This window comes from Heloderma suspectum, chromosome 1 (genome assembly GCF_057233095.1).
Source record: "Heloderma suspectum isolate Gila_16-S chromosome 1, 16-S_ref, whole genome shotgun sequence".
Classification (NCBI taxonomy): domain Eukaryota; kingdom Metazoa; phylum Chordata; class Lepidosauria; order Squamata; family Helodermatidae; genus Heloderma; species Heloderma suspectum.
This window is the reverse complement of record NC_139458.1, coordinates 174,689,585-174,709,339: the sequence shown is the minus strand read 5'-3', so window position 1 is coordinate 174,709,339 and position 19,755 is coordinate 174,689,585. Positions and strand designations below refer to the sequence as shown.

General features: G+C 42.0%; 1 protein-coding gene across 5 annotated transcripts in view; it reads right to left on the bottom strand.

Annotated features, from left to right (window-relative positions):
* FMNL2 (formin like 2) overlaps positions 1–19,755 on the bottom strand; it is a 274,316-nt gene that overhangs the window by 80,347 nt on the left and 174,214 nt on the right. For all 5 annotated transcript variants that reach the window (XM_084810848.1, XM_084810856.1, XM_084810840.1 and 2 more), the window contains exons 3-6: positions 16,968–17,048; positions 13,910–13,986; positions 8,859–8,942; positions 6,035–6,187 (exon numbers count right to left, since the gene is read on the bottom strand). In XM_084810848.1, coding sequence (XP_084666974.1) covers positions 6,035–6,187; positions 8,859–8,942; positions 13,910–13,986; positions 16,968–17,048 — 395 coding nt within the window. The remainder of the gene's footprint in view (positions 1–6,034; positions 6,188–8,858; positions 8,943–13,909; positions 13,987–16,967; positions 17,049–19,755) is intronic.

The following is a 19,755-nucleotide window of genomic DNA, read 5'->3' as shown; positions in this document are numbered from 1 at the left end:
AAGGTGGGACTCTTCAGGAGGCAAGAGATCCTTAAGGAGTTGCTCAAGGGGTCCAGGTCATAAGGGGAACCCAGACAGTCCGCCACTTCCAAAATCCATGGGAGGTCATTTGCTTTACTGCCCAGCAGTAATTTTCAGCCCAGCAGAACTTCATTATCTGAACATAAGAGGAGCCATGCTGGCTCAAACCAAGGGTCCATCTAGTCCAGCATTTTGTTCACACAGTGGCCAATCAGTTGCCTGTGGGAAACCCACAAGTAGGACATGAGAGCAATAATGTTCCTCAGCAACTGGTATTCAGAAGCATGCTACCTCTGGTACTGGAGGTAGTATATAACCATCATGAGTAGTGGCCACTCATAGCCTTATCCACCATGAATTTGTCTAATCCCCTTTTAAAGCCATTCAAATAGGTGGCCATCACTACATCTTGTTGGAATTTTTGCCCATTTAAAACATATTGAAAGGGAATTAGCTACATGTCAGGGTTGGATCGGAGCCCATAGAGCCCCAAAGCAGTTCTGATTCTGAGGAAGAGATAGAAACCGTGGGAGAGGAACCCGCGCGCTGTTCAGAGGTGCCGCCGGAGGGAGAGCCCCTCCCTGCTCACATTCCTGAGAGTGGTAGCGACCCTGGCAGGCAGGAGGAGGGACAACTGGAGCTTTGGGATGCTAGGCGCCAGCGCAGGGACAAGCGGGAGATGGAGGACGCCGAGAGGAGGTGCTCAATCTGCTTGGCGCGACGTCAACAGCTGCGCCCCGATGCCCCATGGGAAAAGGGTGGACTTTCGCCTCCTAGCCCTTAAGTTCAGAGGCTTCCCGCCTTTACCCTCCAAATGGAGATCAACTGATTCACTAAGGCTAGAAACCCCTGGTAGGCAGCTCTCTTAAGCTTCCCTCATTAGGCTCATGCAATTGTCATCTGTAAGCGTCATTAGGTTAAATGGACATAAAGCCTTGGAAAGAGCCCTATCATCTGCATGTTGATTCTGGCTACTTGAGGATTTCAGAAGGCAGCAAGGGCGCTCCTGACACTATGCCACCTTCAGACTGGAATGCCTAAGGGGCCCAATCCTGGGGCCTTTGGGGGAAAAGAACAGTGCTTTTGTATTCAGCTCTGTTCCTGGAACATGGAACTTTTTGTAGGTGTTAACTGGGGCCAACCTAACTGCGACCAGCCTGTATTTAGGATTGAAGAGAGGCATATACACTGTCTAAATAAATATACAAATTTTAAAAAGTGCATTGACATTAGAGACCATGTAGGATTTGCATATGGTACACATTTGTGTAACTGGGTGTCAGAGAGTGTTGCAAAACTAGAGTAACTACAAATAAAACAACACAGGCAAACTTTGACTCTCCATATATTTAGTGGTATTTTTACCACCCACTACCTACACCCATATAATTAAAAATCTATGTGTTTTAGCCAACAAGAAACATAATAAAGGGGTTTGGGATAATATAGAAACATAAAGACTACAGCAGCTGTAATAAAACTTTGAAGATCATTACAAGCTAAAAACAGTTAAAAATAACTCAGGCTTGTATAGAAGATTTAACTTGAGCTCCTTGTCACATTAGATGCTCAATTTTTCATATGAGCACAAGTTCAGATGATGGGAAAGTAACGGGGGTGGGGGGAGTGGAGGATCAGCTCTGTTGCACATAAAACAAATAATAAAGCAATATTCCCTATGATGAGAAGCAAAACCAGATCATTTTTTTAAAGTTAGGCTATTCCGTCTAAAGAGAAACCAAATGGGGCAATCCATTTTCCATACCAAGTCTCCTCCCAAGCACTTTCTCATTAATTTTTATGTTGCTTGAGACAATGGGTTGCTTTGATGAACAGATAGATAACTATGAAATAAGGTTCTGTATTAACTATGCATACCTGAGGAACGAATAACTGGGAAGATACAATCTCCAGTTGCCAGATTTTAGCCAGATTAGAATGCTGCAGATAAACTGAACATGTATAGTAAACTGGTGATAAATCTTTAGGTAGATTTAAAAACTAAAAAAAAAAGTCCCTTGATGACAGTGACATGCTCTGAGCAGAGGTCAGGCTAAAACCTTAACATTACATACTATAAAATACTATGAAAACCAATATATGATGAATAATGTCCAACAAAATCTAAACAACAAAAATTGTACAGTCTGTGATTTATAACTAAATAATTGTTTAGTTCATAACTTACTGCATGTATAGGGGAATTGCAAAAAACAAAATACGCATCCTACAACCCTTAAGTTTGTTTCCCCCAAATTCCTATTTTAAAGGTTTTTCTATAGACCCCTTCCCCAACACAGCATAAGCATAGCATAAGCCCCCAACACATATGAAATATAATGGGATAACCAACATCTGAGACACTGAAAGTCCTGTAGCTGGAACCTTTCACGTATGACAATGCTGTCACAGTCATTATAACACATGGAAAGCAGTGCAAGAGAACCTGCTGCCATGGACTTTTCTACTTTTCTGGGTGTAGCTTTACGGGGTTTTCCAGCTTGAAGCCTCAGCAGCAGAGTGTAAAGTGAAGCCGCTCCAGAGGCAGTTAGGTGAAAAGCAGCTCTGGCAGCATTTGAACTGAAGTTGTTCAGGCAGACAAACCATTCTGATGGCAGTTTGAGACAAGGATGACCACGGAGGAGAAAAACAGAAGGCAGCAATGAGAAAAGACAAGGAGACAGTGAGGAAGAGAAGGAAATGGTGAAGCCAATTAAAAAAAAAAAAAAGGAAAGGAAAGGAAAGGCACAGAAAAATGGCATTGATACGGAGGGAAGAGAAGGTTTACAGTGAGGGGGTTCATGAAAAAGGAGTCAGAGAGGAGAGGAAGAGAAAAAATGTAAGCCATGTATAACGCACACCTGAATTCTGCATTTCTTCTACAAATGTTTCCCAAAAGGGGGTTGGGGGAAAGAAGACAACTGGAATCCATATACTAAGAACATTAAACTTTGAGCATACAACTACTGATTTATCGCATTTTAAAAATCAATTTTCCTAAATGACTCTACAGCCTACAAGAAGCACAGAGGCACTGTTAGATTGGTTTCCTGCAGATCATCAACTATGCTACTGCCGTTACCTGATCCCTGGGTAGATAGCTTTCAAATTATTTAGCCCATCAGAGATTTCAGGCTACACTCTTAGCAATACCTTCTTCTTTTCCACTTTTTCAGATCAAACCTCATCCTAACAGTTTGATCGTCTTCCTCTGAACCTTTCATTCCAGTTGTGTGAAGGTCATCTGCAAATCATCACTCCTCTGATGCCCTCTAAGATTCTGAAACCTGAATCGGTACCATCTGCTAAGTCAATTGATGCAGCCTGACTGGTAAATGCCGAAGTCCCAAGGAAATTAGTGAAAGATGCAGCACAAAATTCTATGATCTAAGTCCATAGTGATTTCAAAGTTTCTTTACTTTTAATGTCAGCCAGCAATATTCAGAAAGGGTGAATGCACTTAAAGCAATATGATATTAAATACCAATGACCACCTTAAGAGAGATGTCACCACTGAATGAAACAGTGTCAGTTCGCACATGTGTCAATTCCCAGCTGAGCATGTCACTAACTTGACAAGGCTACTGCCACACTCATATTTCAGTTCGTGTAGAGCTGCTGTCTTTGTAGATGTGTACTTTGACACTGAGTGACTATATACAGATGCCCCAATTTCTCTGGTGGCGGTAGCTTCAAAAAGTGCTGTTGCTAAATGTTCATATACTGATAAATACAGCGGTCCCAGTTAATACACATGGCATTTCACAAGCCAAGCCCAGTCTGGCTGTAAGCAAGCCAGCAGCCCTGGGGACTGTTACACATCTGAACCAGCTGACAGTCATCAACTGGTGTAGGTATTTATAAAGCAGCCATTTTGCACAACCATGGGTTTTATAGAATGTTAGTCTAACTTATGTCCCATTTATTTCTACTCTAGATAGGACTAGCCCCAGAATACCTGCATTTACTTCAGTGTCAAATTCACAAGAATTGGGTAAAAACAGGGTAAATTCTCTGATGTATGACTTTTTATTCTATATTTATTTTTGAAGATAATTCCAAAAAAACAAACAACATTTTCAAAATATGAAAAAGCTGAAGGATATAAATGTATGTTAAAGGGGAAAAAAAACCTACTGTGAAGTTGGAGAAGTGCTAGCTATGGAACAGTATTATGTTGTTGTTTTTGCACTGGTAATTCTGCACAGGCTTAGACCAATAGTGAAATTAAGTAAGGAGTACTATGTGATAGCTACAGAACAATGAGCAGCAATAAAGACGCTTTAAGGCAAAATCCTATGCATGTTTAGACAGAAAAAAGGCCTATAACTCCCAGCATTTCCCAGACAGCATGTACAACATTTTTTTATCTAAACATGCATAGGATTGTGACCTTGGGAGTATGAGCTCAATTGTAGTTACATTGGTCTGCTTAAAATTTACTACATAGCGATGCTCTTTCCTAAGCTAAGGCTACAAACCTATAAACACTTGCATGAGAGTACGTCCTACTAAACCCATGTTGAAGGCTGCAATCCTAAGGACACTTCAGATTTCAATCAGACTTCCTTCTGAGTAAGCATGCATAGAATTGCACTGCAGAGCTTCCTCTGGTATTATTGACTACCCCAGAAAAATTTGAAACATTTTCATATATTCTGGATACTGAGGAGCTAGTGAGGCATGAATTTGAAGCAGCAAGAATTTGAATAAGAGGCAAAAAATAATTATCTTTTTTCCCCCAAATTGATGCTTCATGTTTTTACCAAGTTGTACAGCCAGTATTTCCTAGAGGAAAGTGAGCTCTGATAGGTAATTTAAATTAACAGCCTAATACAGCATTATCCTCTCTGTGTGACTAAAACTGGGAGGGGGGCTGCGCACTGGCCTCTGCCCTGTCATCACATCCCCTGCTGGCCCCTCCCTTCCACTATCCATGCATTGGGGGAATATCTGTAGAGGGGAAACCTGCTGAATCCATGTAGGCATGTGATTAGGAACCCTGATTGTGCAAGATTCCTAATCATGGGGAGAGTCTACACACACTCATCAGGCTTCCCCTCTACAGCCAAGCCCCCACTGTGTGGACAACACAGGGGCAGGCTGAGCAGGGGACGCAGCAGTGGGAAAGGCACATGCCCCATTCTCCATGCAAATGTAATCATGTGGAGAGAGGAGATCAATTCAGGTATTATATTTACAAGTAAAAACAAAGAATGGGTGGGCCCACAGTGTGTATTCCTGGACCCAATGCAGTGCGCACCAAATAGCCCTTTCTTCTGGTGTTCCCACATACAGCACAAATATTTGCAGAGAAGGAGCCTTCAGGCATACTGCTGGAGGCCCAAAGTGCCCCCCCCCCCGCAGACATTCACACTGTACACCAGGGTGAGGGCTACTCAGTACACAAAATGTAGGGGCAGGACTACCCAGAGCAGACATGTTGTCATGTTGCATTTATTCTTAAGTATAATTCCAGAACAGGACTTGTAAATCCCAAATAAGGATATAATAAATACCACAGGTAGTGGGCTCAACATATACATTTTATATATCATATAAATACCTTGTCAGCCTTATTTGAATTAGTTCTATGAATATTTTTGGTGTGTATTCACATTACAAAGTAACAAGAGCTCTCCAAAGTGCTGATAGTTTTAGCAATGTAACCAAGGAGCTCTTCAGTATGTCAGAACCTAATTGTTTTGCAGTTTCACAATATAAATAGTGAGAAGGGGACTCCTCGGGACATGATAATTATTAGCCAAGCAATCCGCTGCAAAATAAAAACATCACAAGAAAACTATAATTTCAGCTCATTACAAAATGTAAATATTTCCCCCTAAGATAGTATTTAATTTAATGAGAATGGGAGTGGCTTCTAGGCAGTTGTCAAAATGTAGAAACGGTGTAACAACGGTGGCCCCTCAGTCTTAAAACGTTACAAAGTAACAAAAGGTAGTCCTTCACCTCATGATGCCATTTATTCTCTGAAGTCACCTTACTTCCTTACCTTAGAGTAGGATGTCTGCTAGATCGGGAAATGCTATTGCCAACAGGAGAGGGTAAGTTACTTCCTCGATGGAGATCTTCAATGGATCGGCTCCAAGGTTTAGATTTGTCCACTGAGTTTTCCATATTGTTTTCCAAACTCTCAAAGTCAAAGCTGAAAGGAAGTAGACATTTCAGTGCAGTTTTAGAACACAACAAAAAGATCAAGAGTGAGCGAGAGAGAGACAGCTTTTTCCTTCCTGCTGCTGAACATCTGCAGATTTGCTATGTCCCAATAGATTATAGTCAATGATAAAGCAACAGAGCACATACCATAACACATTTTCCCTTGAGCTGAAACAAAGTGCTGGTTTCACATATATTTAATAGTGAATTTGGATCTTTGGAAAAGGAAAGAGGGCTGTCACAGGGATACAACTGAGAAAATTTTTTACAGCCTTATACAGACTTTTCCTAGCTTCAGTACTGCTTGATTTCTTGGAGGATGACAAACCTCCAGTGCTGTGGTAGAGATGAAATCTCAGTTCTCTCTTCATTTTTCTTTTAATAATTTATTTATCTGTTACATTGATATCCCGCCTTTGCTCCAAAGAGCCCAAGGCAACAATAAACTGTGTGTTCTAATTAAGTTTCAACTGTCAATACACAACTGAGTCTTTATCCCAACCTTATGTTACATCTAAACATATTTAACATCTAAACATTAGATATTTTGTTTAGATATGTTACATCTAAACATATGTAATATATTACTGTAACCTTCATTACATATCTTCCTTTGCTTTGTTTATTCCCCAGCCCTTGCACAAGGTACTGCTGTTTGACAGGAGAGCCATCTCTCCCTGTTTTGCATGCTCTGAGGTTATTCCCCAAACTTACCATGTTAGGGAACAGTAAATGGCAAGTAAAAACATAAGAACAGCCATGCTGATCAGACCAAGGGTCCATCTAGTCCAGCATTCTGTTCACACAGTGGCCAACCAGCTATCGACCAGGAACCCACAAGCAGGGCATGAGTGCAACAGCGCCTTCCCACCCATGTTCCCCAGCAACTGGAGTACATAGGCTCACTGCCTCTGGTAATGGAGGTAGCCATCAAGACTAGTAGCCATTAATAGCCTTTTCCTCCAGGAATTTGTCCAACCTCTTTTGAAGACATCCAAATTGGTGGCCATCACTATATCCTGTGGTAGCGAGTTCCATAGTTTAAATATGCGCTGCTTCCTCTCATTCCATTTGAGATATACAATCACTAAAGCAAGGGTGTATAACCTCAGGTCTGTGGGTCAAATCCAGCTCTCCTGGGATGCCAGTCCTCTGGGGTTCCCCAAATAGCCACATCCTCTTCTTCTTACCCCTCCCCTTTCCCCCAACCACCAATCATGTTTTGTGTCATTTTCCCTCCCATTCTAAAAGGTTGAAATGTCTCTCCTAAAGCTGAGCTCCTGGGAGGAAGAGCTCCCAGGAGCGAAGCTGAAACATGCTGGTATTTTTTGTATGTCGGTCCTGCCCATTTTGCCTTTGGCCCCACCCACCACTGGAATATGGCCCCTGAAAGCTCCTCCTAAATGGAATGTGGCCCTTGGGCTGAAAGAGGTTCTGCACCCATGCTTGAAAGCAAGCACATTTTTCTACCACATGCCATTTTCTCTTTTAAAACATTAAACTTCATTCTCATTCAAACACAATCCCAGTCTAGCTCTTCTCTAAGCAATGGAAACACTTGTATGTATTTGGCCTAAACTCATTTTAGAGCCTCCAGCCCTGGTCCAGAATAACCACAAATCAAGCATTCGCTCCTGTGCCTACTGCTGCTACATTTATGGTCCTTCAGAGTATTTGGGGCTGGGAGTTGGACTTGATGGTCTTGTCGTCCCTACTATTCTATGACTATTCTATGAACAGAAGCGTCTCATGGACAGGGAAGGAAATGGGGCACAGCAGGACCACTCCCCAAGCCATCTTCCTCTCTCCCAGCCCTCTCAGCAGAAGTATAGCATTGTAAGGGGATTTCACATGGGAAGCCAATTACATGTGGCATCCACATGCCTCCTTCCACACTCCCAAGTAGCTGTCATGCCAGTGCCATCATCACACTGTAAATATTCTCCGGGTTCATTAACAAATTAGTGCTTCTGCTTTTTCCACTTCTGCTGCAATGTGCAAAGCAGATTTCACCCAAAGTGACATCTGGGCCTCACTGCAGCAACGATATCAAGTCACACTTTGCAAGAAAAAGCATCTGCTTTTGGGGAGGAGCCATGGTTCAGGGGTAGAGGAATGCTCTGCATGGCCAAAGCCCCAAGTTCCATCCCTGTCATCTCCAGTTCAAAGGCTCTTGGTCAGGACATGATGAGAAAGGCCCAGGACCCTGGAAAATTGCTGCCAATCAGAGGAGCGAGAAAACTAAACTGACCTGGGATAAAGGCAGTTTCCCTGACAGGACTGGAAATGCCTTTGCTTTTGCCACTTCTATAGAACGCTTGAATTGGCTTTCACTGTACGTTCTAAAAATACAGACTATCTGGTCTCAGTGTGGATGCAACAGGCCTCGCATCACAGAGTGGGTAACCACCATGGCATCCATGCTTCCAAAACTGCCATTACCATTCACTACCCTGACATAAAAGAGTGGGATTTCTGGCACAGCCTTTTGAAAACAGACATATAATTGTTAGAATGACATATCATTTGCACCATTTTTAAAAATATTTTAGCACACTGTGATGCACTAATAATGCCAACAGAGGAAATCAGTGAGCATTTTTATGTTGTTGCTGTTTTAAAAAAAACCTTTGTGAATGTATAAGCCATGTCTTACTTACGTGACTGCATATTGTGCAAAAGACAAGTACTCCACCAAAACATCAAGGCCTTTGTTTTCTTCATTCAAAAACTCCCTGACCCATCTGTTAGAAAAATCATTCAAAGAGATTAGCATATTTATATTTGTGCAAGGAAAGCTACCAAGCCCCTCCCCCACTTCATTACAGAAAAAACTACATTGTGCAGAAGCTTCTCATTTCTCACTCAAGACTGTCTGGGCAGGGAATGTAACCAAATGTGTCACTAAAGCCTGTCACCTGCAAGACCACTGCATATTTTCAGGGCCAGCCCTACAATGAGAGTGAGAGCGAGCGAGAGCACCACTGTGGTGAAGTGGTTAGAGTGTAGGACAGGGACTTGGGAGATCTGCGTTCTAGTCCCCACTCTGCCATGAAGCTCACTGGGCCAGTCACTTGCTCCCACCCTACCCTACTTCACAAAGTTATTGTGAGGATAAAATGGAGAGGAAGAGAACCTTGTAAACTGCCTTGGATTCCTTGCAAGAGGAAGTAAATTGGGATATAAGTGTCATAATCATAATTTTTTTAAAAACCCATCTTGGGCAAGATTTGGAGGTACCATTACAGGTCAGCAAATTGGCAATTATTACATTTATTATCATTTTACAATTGGGAGGTAGGACCAGGTGTCAACTGGATTTTCTGCTCAGGCACTAAAGCACCTTTGGCTGCCTCTACATAAACCTAGTACCTCTGTGAAGGATATGTTTTATTTCTTGGGAAAACCTGGAGGTGCATTTACATAGAAGGAGAGTCAATAAATCAAACAATAACGTGGAGACAACACCAAGCATGTAAACTATCAAGTCAATTGGACTGTGCCAAAATAAAACCAAATGTGTTTTGAATATTGCATGGGTTCTTCTGCAGGGGTAATTTCATCCAAACCATAGCAAATCTGTCCCATGATATTCTGTTATATTGCTCCATTCTTAACGAAACTTCAAACCTGAAGAACCCCTAGAGGGTTCAAAATGGGTTTTAATTTGGCATAGCTTAGTACACATGACAGCGCTGCACCTACTTATTATTAAGTTATATAATACTATACTGAGAAAGCTGAAAAGCATTTAATTTAATAATAAGGAACCCTTCACTGCAAGCTTGAGACATTATTCTGGAGCAGCCCAGCTACTTTAATGGGAAACTACATAAGCATGAGGTGTCAGAGAAACATCACTAGACTTGATAAATGAAGTACCTTAGACCACCACCACTGAGCTACAGACTTCCCAAATAAAGACATGGTAGATATTATTTGGATCTCTTCATATACAAGCAGCATAACAACATAACCATTCTAGACTGGGCTCTGTTCCAAATCTACTTCCATCCCCCCTCAGCCAATACCGGACTATCATGTACGGGTTTGTTGAAATATAATAAGTAATTAAGTTAATGTTTCCCCACGTACTGGCATCTAGCAAACTTTCAACGAGTTACACAATGACAAAACGTTTGCAACCTAAAGGACATGCAAAGTGTTATGCAGTTTGTGTAAAATTATGTTCATCTTTTGGCTCTGTGACAGTGAAAAAATAATCCTTCAACTGAAAAATGCTAATACCTAAAAACATAGGTTGGGGGTGAGCAACACATGGTTTGAGAGCTGCATGCGGGCCCCACCCAAAGTTGAGAAAAAATAACAATAAATATTTGATGGCAAACCACTATGGAAGCTTACACAGTAAGCCTCCATAACCGCCCACGCCTGCCATCGGAGGAGGGCCGTAGCTCAGTGGTAGTGCACATGCTTTACATGCAGAAGGTGTCAGGTTCAGTACCTGGCACTTCCAGAAATGGCTGAAAAGAACCTCAGACTGAATCCTTGATGAGCCAGTAGGCAATACTGACCTAGACAGACCAATGTTTTGATGTTCCTAATACTGGGAATTATGTTTTCATCAATGCTTCATATGTAGGCTGTATCATTTATTTGTCCTCAAAGGCGTTCAGGGCAGCACACCGGGTGTTTCGGTCCATTTTTATCCTCACCACAATGACTTCATTACACTGGCTCTCCAATCCGCAAAAAGCATGGCCAGGGCCAAACAACACTTCCTGTAAAACTGACCTTTCCATAAAAGAGCTGACAGTTCCACATCCAAAAAAGGCTCTTAGCCTAATTTGATCTTTATTTTACTTGGAAGAAAGCAAGAAGAAAGCAGAAAGAAAGCACCACAGAGCTCAATGGGATCTTCATCCTCCAAGTGGGACTCTGGGTACTTAAGTTTCAGAAGATTAAAGTAAACCAGGTTTGGACAAACAGAGGGCTGTTCTAGAGGCCAACTTCACACCATGCAAGTTTGCTACCACCTGACAAATAATGACCCAGGGTTGATTCATTTATCTATTTCTGAGGTACAAAGGAAACCATGAGGTAACTTTTGCCTTTACATTTTAATTTGGTCATATAAAAATACTTTCACTTGCTAAAAACTACAAGTTGCCACATCCAAGAAACTTGTTATCTAGGAATTTTCAAAACATGGGAACTTGTGAGCTTACGATGTGGGAGCACTTTTACAAGACATGTGTATTAGGTGAAAATTGAGAAGCCACTCTTCTGTCACAAAAAATGCCAAGGTGAATAACACCTCAATAATTCGTGGGTGCAACCAATCACTCAGCAAAATGCACGATGCAATGGCCAGTTGATTGCACTATTACACTAGACTGTAATTAAATGGCCTATGGCAAAGCACATTTGTGGATTATTCTCTCACCTTTGCTTGAAGGAAGCCAGATTAACATCTTTTAAGATAAAATACGAAAGCCACAGTAGGGCAATAATTTTATTAAGACTAAACCAAATGTCACAAAATAGTGAGCAAGTTTTTGAGTTCTCCAGAAATCTTCAGGTTGGATATTAAGCAAAATTGGGGTGGTGGGAAACAAGAAAGCTCGGAAGAATGTTGATTCCCCAAAGTCTACATGTAGGCTCTAATCCTATACCCAGTTTCCTGAGAGTAAGTTCAATGGTACTTGCTTTTGAGTAAGCACGGTTAGCAGGAGTGGGGAACCTCAGGCCCACGAACCAAATCCAGCTCACCTGGGGTATCAATCTGGCCCTCTGGGGTTCCCCAGATAGTCATACCCCTTTTCCTGGCCGCACCCCATTTCCCCTGACCACCAACCATTTGGTGGCTTTCTGGCTTTTGCATCTCCCCCACCCCACCCTTCTAAAAGACTGAAATGCCTCTCCTAAGGTTTAGTTACTAGCGGTAAGAGCTTAAGCTAAAATATGGTGGTATGTTTTGGAATTTTGCCCGCCCCCCTTTGCCGTTGGCCATGCCCACCACTGGAATGTGGCCCCCAAGAGCTTCTCAGAAATTGAATTCTGTGCTCAGGCTGAAAGAGCTTCCCCATTCTTGCTATACATGTTTACTCAAAAGTAAGTCCCAGGACAATAATTATAATACAAAATTGCGGCTCTAAGAAAACCAATAAATAAGCAGCAGAGAAAACAAATAATCAACAGTAACAATTATTACCGCACTGAAAGATTATTGTATACAGGTACAGAAAGCTGCATATGAGCAATTCACTCAAGCTAACAGTTACATTGACCGCTCCCCCCCAAAACTCCGTTTTCACAGCAGATGCATATGACTTCAGAGACCTAGCAGAAGTGATCTCTATGTTCAGTCACAGCCAACATCTGGATTGCTAAAGTTAGGGTAATAAATTGTGCTTGGCATTTTCATACATTTGGCTTGGCATTTTAAAGAGGTTAGCTCTTTAAAAAAAAAAGGAAAAAATAAGATGACATGCTGACAACTTCTACAGAATATTTGGTTTGGGAAATATTCCTGAAGTTTGCAATTTAACTGATGACAAAACTGCTGCAATTGCTTACAGACTTCACTGGCACATCATCTCAAAGATACCACTTAAACATTTGCTTCTCTGCCAACTATGTATTAGCAATGTTGGCCTAGCTTTGGTATGTCATGGTCAATTTAACTTCAAACAGGCTTTGCAAAAGGTGGGGGAAGAGGGAGAGTGAGAACTAGAACGTTTAACAGAAACAGTTTATGAAAGCTCTGTTGGAGGGATGAACATACACTTTCAATACAGCTCTCTTCTGAAGCAACACTGCCGTTGTTGAATTGCCTGCCTCTAAATTCTCACAGCCTGAGCAAAACAATGCTTATATTAAACCAGGCAGCATTACAAAGTAACAATGAACTGGGAACAGTGGGGGGACATTCTATGCACCAGTGATTTCCAAGCTGTGCTCCAGGGAACCATGGGGCTCTTATCAGGGGTCTTCGATTAGAACATTAGTAATGTCAGCCAAGGTATCCAGAAAGTTATTTTACCCACCACAAGAGTGCTGGGTATACTCTAGGGATCACTCATTTGAAATAGTGACAATGAGGCTCAGCAGATCTGGCCAGTACTTTATGCATGCACTCTAGAACAGGGGTGGGCAACCTTTTGGGGCTGTGGGCACATTTGGCAATTCGAGAAACTGTCCTGGGCACCACCACAAAATGGCTGCCATGGGAGGCATGGCAAAGGAGAAGTAACCTGCCCAAAAAACTTGAGTACAAAGCAGAGGTGGGGTCTGAGCTCCAACACACTAAACAACTCCTTTGAACCCACAGTTCTCAGCACCAACAAAAATCGATTTCACAGCAATTTCAGCTGCCAGCAAGAAAGCATGTTGTTGTTTTTAAGTGGGAAGCGTGGGGCACCTTGGCGGGCACTAAAAGAGACATCTGCGGGAACACTGATGTCCCCAGGCATCAGGTTGCCTTCCCCTGCTCTAGAATATGTCCCAGAATTCTCTGCAACACAAGACGGTCCATGGCAGATATTTAGGAGTTCCTCAACAGATGAGTAAATGTGGTGGGAAGCATTCCCTGAAAGTAGCAGGCTTGAAAACTGTTCTCCTATACTGTTTATTTTTCTATTTGAATAACTGGCACAACTGGGCCAAGGGAGTGACTAGTTTTGGATGGGTTATGCCCAATGTCATTTGTTCAAATGTCATTAAAGAAAAGGGGGGAAAAGATTCTTACCCAATGTGATTGGTTCTTAAAGAAATTTCTAGTTCTCGTAACACTTGTGTAGATTCTTGAACTCTTCTCCTAAATTTCTACAAGGGAGGAAAAGTAATATTTGAGTGTAATTATTTAGATGAACAAGGCAGTATACAAACTTCCATGACTGAAAGAAGACAGAGAGAATGTCTAAGAACACTGAGATACGCATTAAGATACAAATCCTGAAGAACGACACTGCTACTCAGACTAGCAGTGCAATGTACTTTTTAAAAAAACTCTTGCACTAAATATTTGAATACATGGAAAGTAAAAAGCAAATGTATAATATGTCCAATACATTTATTAATAAAAATATATCTTTTCTCTGAATATTTTTCCCCAGCCAAGCCTTCCAACATTCTATCCTGATAGTAGCTCATGCAGAGTAACAGGGGAGGTTATGATTAAACCATGGATTTTACCGCATGACCTGTACACGTGTAGCAAATTTCTCCTCACTGCAAGATGATACAGATGGACACACTTTCCTGTTGTGAGAGAGGTCACCCCACTGTAATGTGGCCATCTGTACAGGTTCTGAAAAACAAACTACTCCTGAGTGAAAGAGCTCACCTCAAGGTATTTTAGTTGTGCATATGGTCATACTGAGGACATGAGCTTGTGGCACAAAGTATCTCAGCATCAGCATCCTCAGCACTGTCCAAATAAATCTGTAAAAACAAAGGCCTCATCCATACTTCAAAGAGATGGGTGGTGTCAGGATTGGGCCCAAGTGCTCTGGTTTGATTTCAGACTCTGATTCAGATTAGGATGCAGAGCTAGAAGAAGCCCAGCTAAAATAGGGAGCGGGGGAGGAAATTCCCCAGGACTATCCAGAAGTCAGCAATGAATCTTCCCAGGGGCTTATTGAACAGGCAGCTGAGGTTCAAAACCAACATCTGCGCTCCCCATGGGAACTCACCCTTTGTCAGAGGGGGAGGGAGCACCGGAACTGACAGACACCGGCGTTTGGTGCAGAGTTAAGTGGGCGGAGTTGAGAGGAGGTGGTCTGCCAGATTGGCTGCCCATCAGAAGTTGGGTCAGGATGATCCTCCATGAAGGAGGAGCCCAGTAAAAGCCTGGGCATGGCAGGAAGCCATCCATTTGAGGAGAGTAGCTTTGTTTAGCTAATTAGGCATAATGCTACAGGTGTGAAGAGGTGTTATTAACTGAATAAAGGTTTTGTGGATTTCACAGCAAGCCTCTGATACCTTACTACTCAGCAAGAGGGCTTAGCAATCCCTGACAGGTGGTGCCTCACCCATGTCTGCAGGTGCATCACTTCCTCTTCTGCCCTGGTTGAAAGGATTGCTTTGCTACCCTCCAAACTGAGGGGAGATATGAGATATGATAGCGCTCTTCAAGTACTTGAAAGGTTGTCACAGAGAGGAAGGCCAGGACCTCTTCTCGATCATCCCGAGTGCAGGACACGGAATAATGGGCTCAAGTTACAGGAAGCCAGATTCTGGCTGAACATCAGGAAAAACTTCCTGACTGTTAGAGCAATACGACAATGGAACCAATTCCCTAGGAAGGTGGTGGGCTCTCCCACACTGGAGGCATTCAAGACGAGGTTGAACAGCCATCTGTCAGGGACGCTCTGACTTGGATTCCTGCATTGAGCAGGGGGGTGGACTCGATGGCCTTGTAGGCCCCTTCCAACCCTACTATTCTGTGATTCTATGATTCTATGTTAGCCATCTGGATGGAGCCACAGAGGAGGGGGGCAAGCAGCACAGTTCCTGGTGAATGACTTGTCAGTCATCCATATCTCAACAGTACGGGTTAGCCTTGCCATAAGTTGCATTACGTCCCACTGAAGCCCTCCAAAGCAGACTCTCGTCATCCTTACCCCCCATCCTATGTAGGAGTCAAATGTGAAGAGGCGAGTGGGCAGGGGAACTATCTGGCATGTTCCCACTGACCTGAACCAGAAGACCAAGGCAAGGAATATTATGGTATTTATATGGTGGCTCCTGAGAATGACTGTTGTATTAGTTCGCACAACGGTGGCTGAATTGAACTAGGCTGTTTCTAGGTCAGCCTCAGCTGGTGGAAATAACAGCCAGGTAAGTTTGGAGATGGTTCAAATGGCTCCCCTGGTGTCAGGATCACACCAAGCCAGCTAGAACTCGTGCATTTTTTCAGTGCAGATTTTACAAGCGCAGGGCTACATAAAAGTAAATCTCAAGCTCTTCATGCTTCATTGCTCAGATTGCTAATGGAGCAGAGGATGCAAATAAATAAGGGATTTTTTTTATTCATTTGAGTGCATTCATTCTCTGCATTGAAAGATTAACCACCTACATTGCAGGGGGGGTGGGGAACCTGGCCAGCTGAGCATAAACTTTCAGGCACTTAGGGAGTCTACGCTAGATTTGAACTTGTGGCCTACACGTGCTGTGGCCTGCAACCCATAAACATTGTGGTACCCCATTTTACTCAACCTCCGCTAAAACATCATGCCAGGGGTCCACAGGGTCTGTAATACCCATAATTCCTTGCCTACTGACCTGGAAAGACAACCTTCAGCCATACAGCTATAAAATGGAGTACGATGTTTTCACTTTAAAACAAAAATGCAGGGAAGAAGCATTCTTGAGACCTAGTGGGACTTGCCTGTTGCCAAAAAAAAAAAAAGCATGCCCCATTTATACACCATCAGTAGAATCAGGCAATGCAATCTCTCCTGGACTATACCACTTCTGGATACAGGTCTTGGGGAGGGGGGAGAAGGATGTGTATCTGAATGTTCCTCTTAAAACACAAACCACCCTGCATGTGGAGAATTCGCATGTCGGGGATGAAATTAAAATGAACCCTTCTCCCTAAAATCCTCCCTAACATGCAAGTTTTCTATGCACAAGGACTTGTATTTTGGGGTGTTTGGAAGAGGTAGTAGCATCCAAACATGTATCACATCCCCCACCCCCACCTCCATCTCCAGCATAAAGTGGTACAGCCTAGGAAAGGCTTCCCTGCCTCATTTGGCTGATTTTATAAACTGGCCTAAAGTGAAAGAACAACATCTTACCTTCCTCGTTACAGCTGGATCGAGATAGCCTTTTAATTTCTGTATGTATGTGTGAGGAGGATTCTTGACTTGAAATCTTTCCTGTAGGGAAGAAGAGTAAGCCATTCAAACAGTTACCAGATACATGTTATAGATAGATGCCATAACTAAATATGCCACACTTTACTTGCTTTTTATCATTTAATTAATGTTTTAGCTTCACTTTCTTTATAAAAAACTGGAATAAAGGACCAGGAGACCAAATGCTCTGGAAGAATTAAGCATACTGTAATTAAAAATAAGCCACAGTTATGCAGGTTAGCACTACCACCTCCGGTGTCAATTAATTCCATAGGATAATTACACACTCTCTGAAGAATCAGTGTGTGTGATTGAGTGTGAGAGAGAGAACAAGCATGTTTGTGCTATCAATTTCAACTGTCAGTTTTTGCATTCTGAAGAACAGGAAGCAGCTGACGAAATGATGGCATGACTTTTACTATCCTGGAAATAAGCCTTGTGGGGGTCAGCATGAGTTGCTACCTTATATCAACCTTCCCCAACCCGGTTCCCTCCAGATGTTTTGGACTACAACTCCCATCATCCCTGACCATTGGCCATGCTAACTTGGTGGGAGTTGCAGTCCACAATATCTGGACTGCACCATGTTGGGGAAGGCTGCCTTACACTGTATCTGTATTTTTTTTTCTTTTATATTACAACTGTAATTTAATTTGTAATGTTTTCCACTTTGGTCTATTGAACGTAATAGAACACTGACCAATTCTGAATATGCTTCCTTGGCACAGCCTCTTCATGATTGTTAATTATTTTATAAACCTCAGAAAACTGTACTTCTGTAGTCTAAAGCTCATGTTCTTTTAGCGATGCCAGTACCCTTTCGAAGCACAAGAACCAATTACCTGGATCTCTAACTTTTAAAAAAAGGTTGCATGCAATATGGCAGCTATTTGTAGAATGAGACAAAAGCTTTAAATAAGGGAATCATACGTTAGTTTATTCAGATCTTTTTCTCCCCCTCCTTTCTTTTCAATATCTCTTTGTACTTTAATACTTGACAACTGTCCTGCAAAGCAGATGTTCTACATACTAAACTACAAAAATATGATGCAGAAGGAGAAGAGACAATAGGGAATAGCATCAAAGAGAGTATTCGATATCCAAGCAGAAAGCACGTATATTTCCTATATAAGTATTTTGAAAATACAATGAAAGCCCCCCCCCCCAACAACAACAACAACAACCAGGAACTGTAGTTTGAGAAGATTATTAGACTTCTGTTAAGATAGGCTTAGTCTTCCCCATCCTAAGGAGGATAGCGCCTAGTCATCTTCCCTATCCTAGAGAGAAGGGATAGCTATTAAACCACTTTGTTGCATGCAGGAGACTAAAGTGCCTGATCTTGTCTGATCTCGGAAGCTAAGCAGGGTCAGCCGTGGTTAGTACTTGGATGGGAGACTGCCTGGGAGTCAGGCTTCCTCCACTGAGCACAGGGTTGGATGGTCTTGTAGGCCACTTCCAACCCTATGATTCTATATCTTCAAATCTTGCCCATTCAATTCTGTGACATGATTCAAGAAGTTTGGGCAACATCAACTATATATCACATCTGGAATAAGTTAAATATACAATACTTTGCATATTTATCTTGGGGGTAAAGTCCACTGAATTCAACAGAACTCACATCCAAGTCTGAGATGGGAGCTTAGTTTCAGATCCACACACAGCATGGCCTTCTACAGAGCAAACAGTTTTCTGGATCAAGATCTCCAAGCTTTGGAAAGGCAATAAATGCGACCTGTCTCCTACAATAAGATTTACTTTCTTACCCTATGGATATGGTTTTCTAAAAGCTTCCTTTTTGTTTATATGCTAATTTCATATTTACATATTGTGGCAATGTATGCTGCTTCTCTGCAGTATTTTAACTGTTTGCTTATCTTCTGTAAATATGCATTAAATTCATAATGCTGAATTACAGTACAATTCAGATTATGTCAACAGATAAATCCTGCACATTAATATGTTTACCATATTCATATATACCCAACATCAGCACTGTGTGAAAGATAAATATCGATAATCAAGTCCTATTTAAAGAGTGAAACAGAAGGCGCTATTATTTCCTTAATGTGGTGATTCACAAATTACACAGTTTTTAATACCCACTTATGTCTGCACCTGTTGGTATCCATTATAATGTACGTGCCTTTTGCTTTGTCACAGCGTTTAGCCCTATGTTAATTTTCCATGCATCAAAGTGCTCCTAATAATTGTTAGCACATAAGAGTCAGTATGGTGTAGTGGTTAGAGTGTTGAACTGGGACTCAGGAGACCTGGGTTCTAATCCTCAGTCAGCCATGAAGCTCACTGGGTGACTTTGGCGCAGTCATTGACTTTCACCCTAACCTACTCCACAGAATTGTTGTGAGGATAAAATGGAAAGGAGAACATACGCCACCTTGGGTTCCTTGGAGGAAAGGTGGGGGACATAAATGTAACAAATAAATGAAATAAATAAATAAATAAATGTTGTGGACCAAGATCACAACCTATCGATATAAAGAAGTACAATTGCTTTGGAAATCAAAACCATATGAACTAGCTTGTGAAAGGCAACATCTAGTAAATGCTTAGAATTCATGGGTTTTGTCTGCAGCAAAAGGTGGCTGTGGATAGCACTGATTGGCTAATACCTATTGCATCATAAAGATACCTTCCTATATCTTCACTCCTCAGAACAGTTTTGTAACTGTTTTTGAAATGTTTCCAGTGTGTGTACATTTTA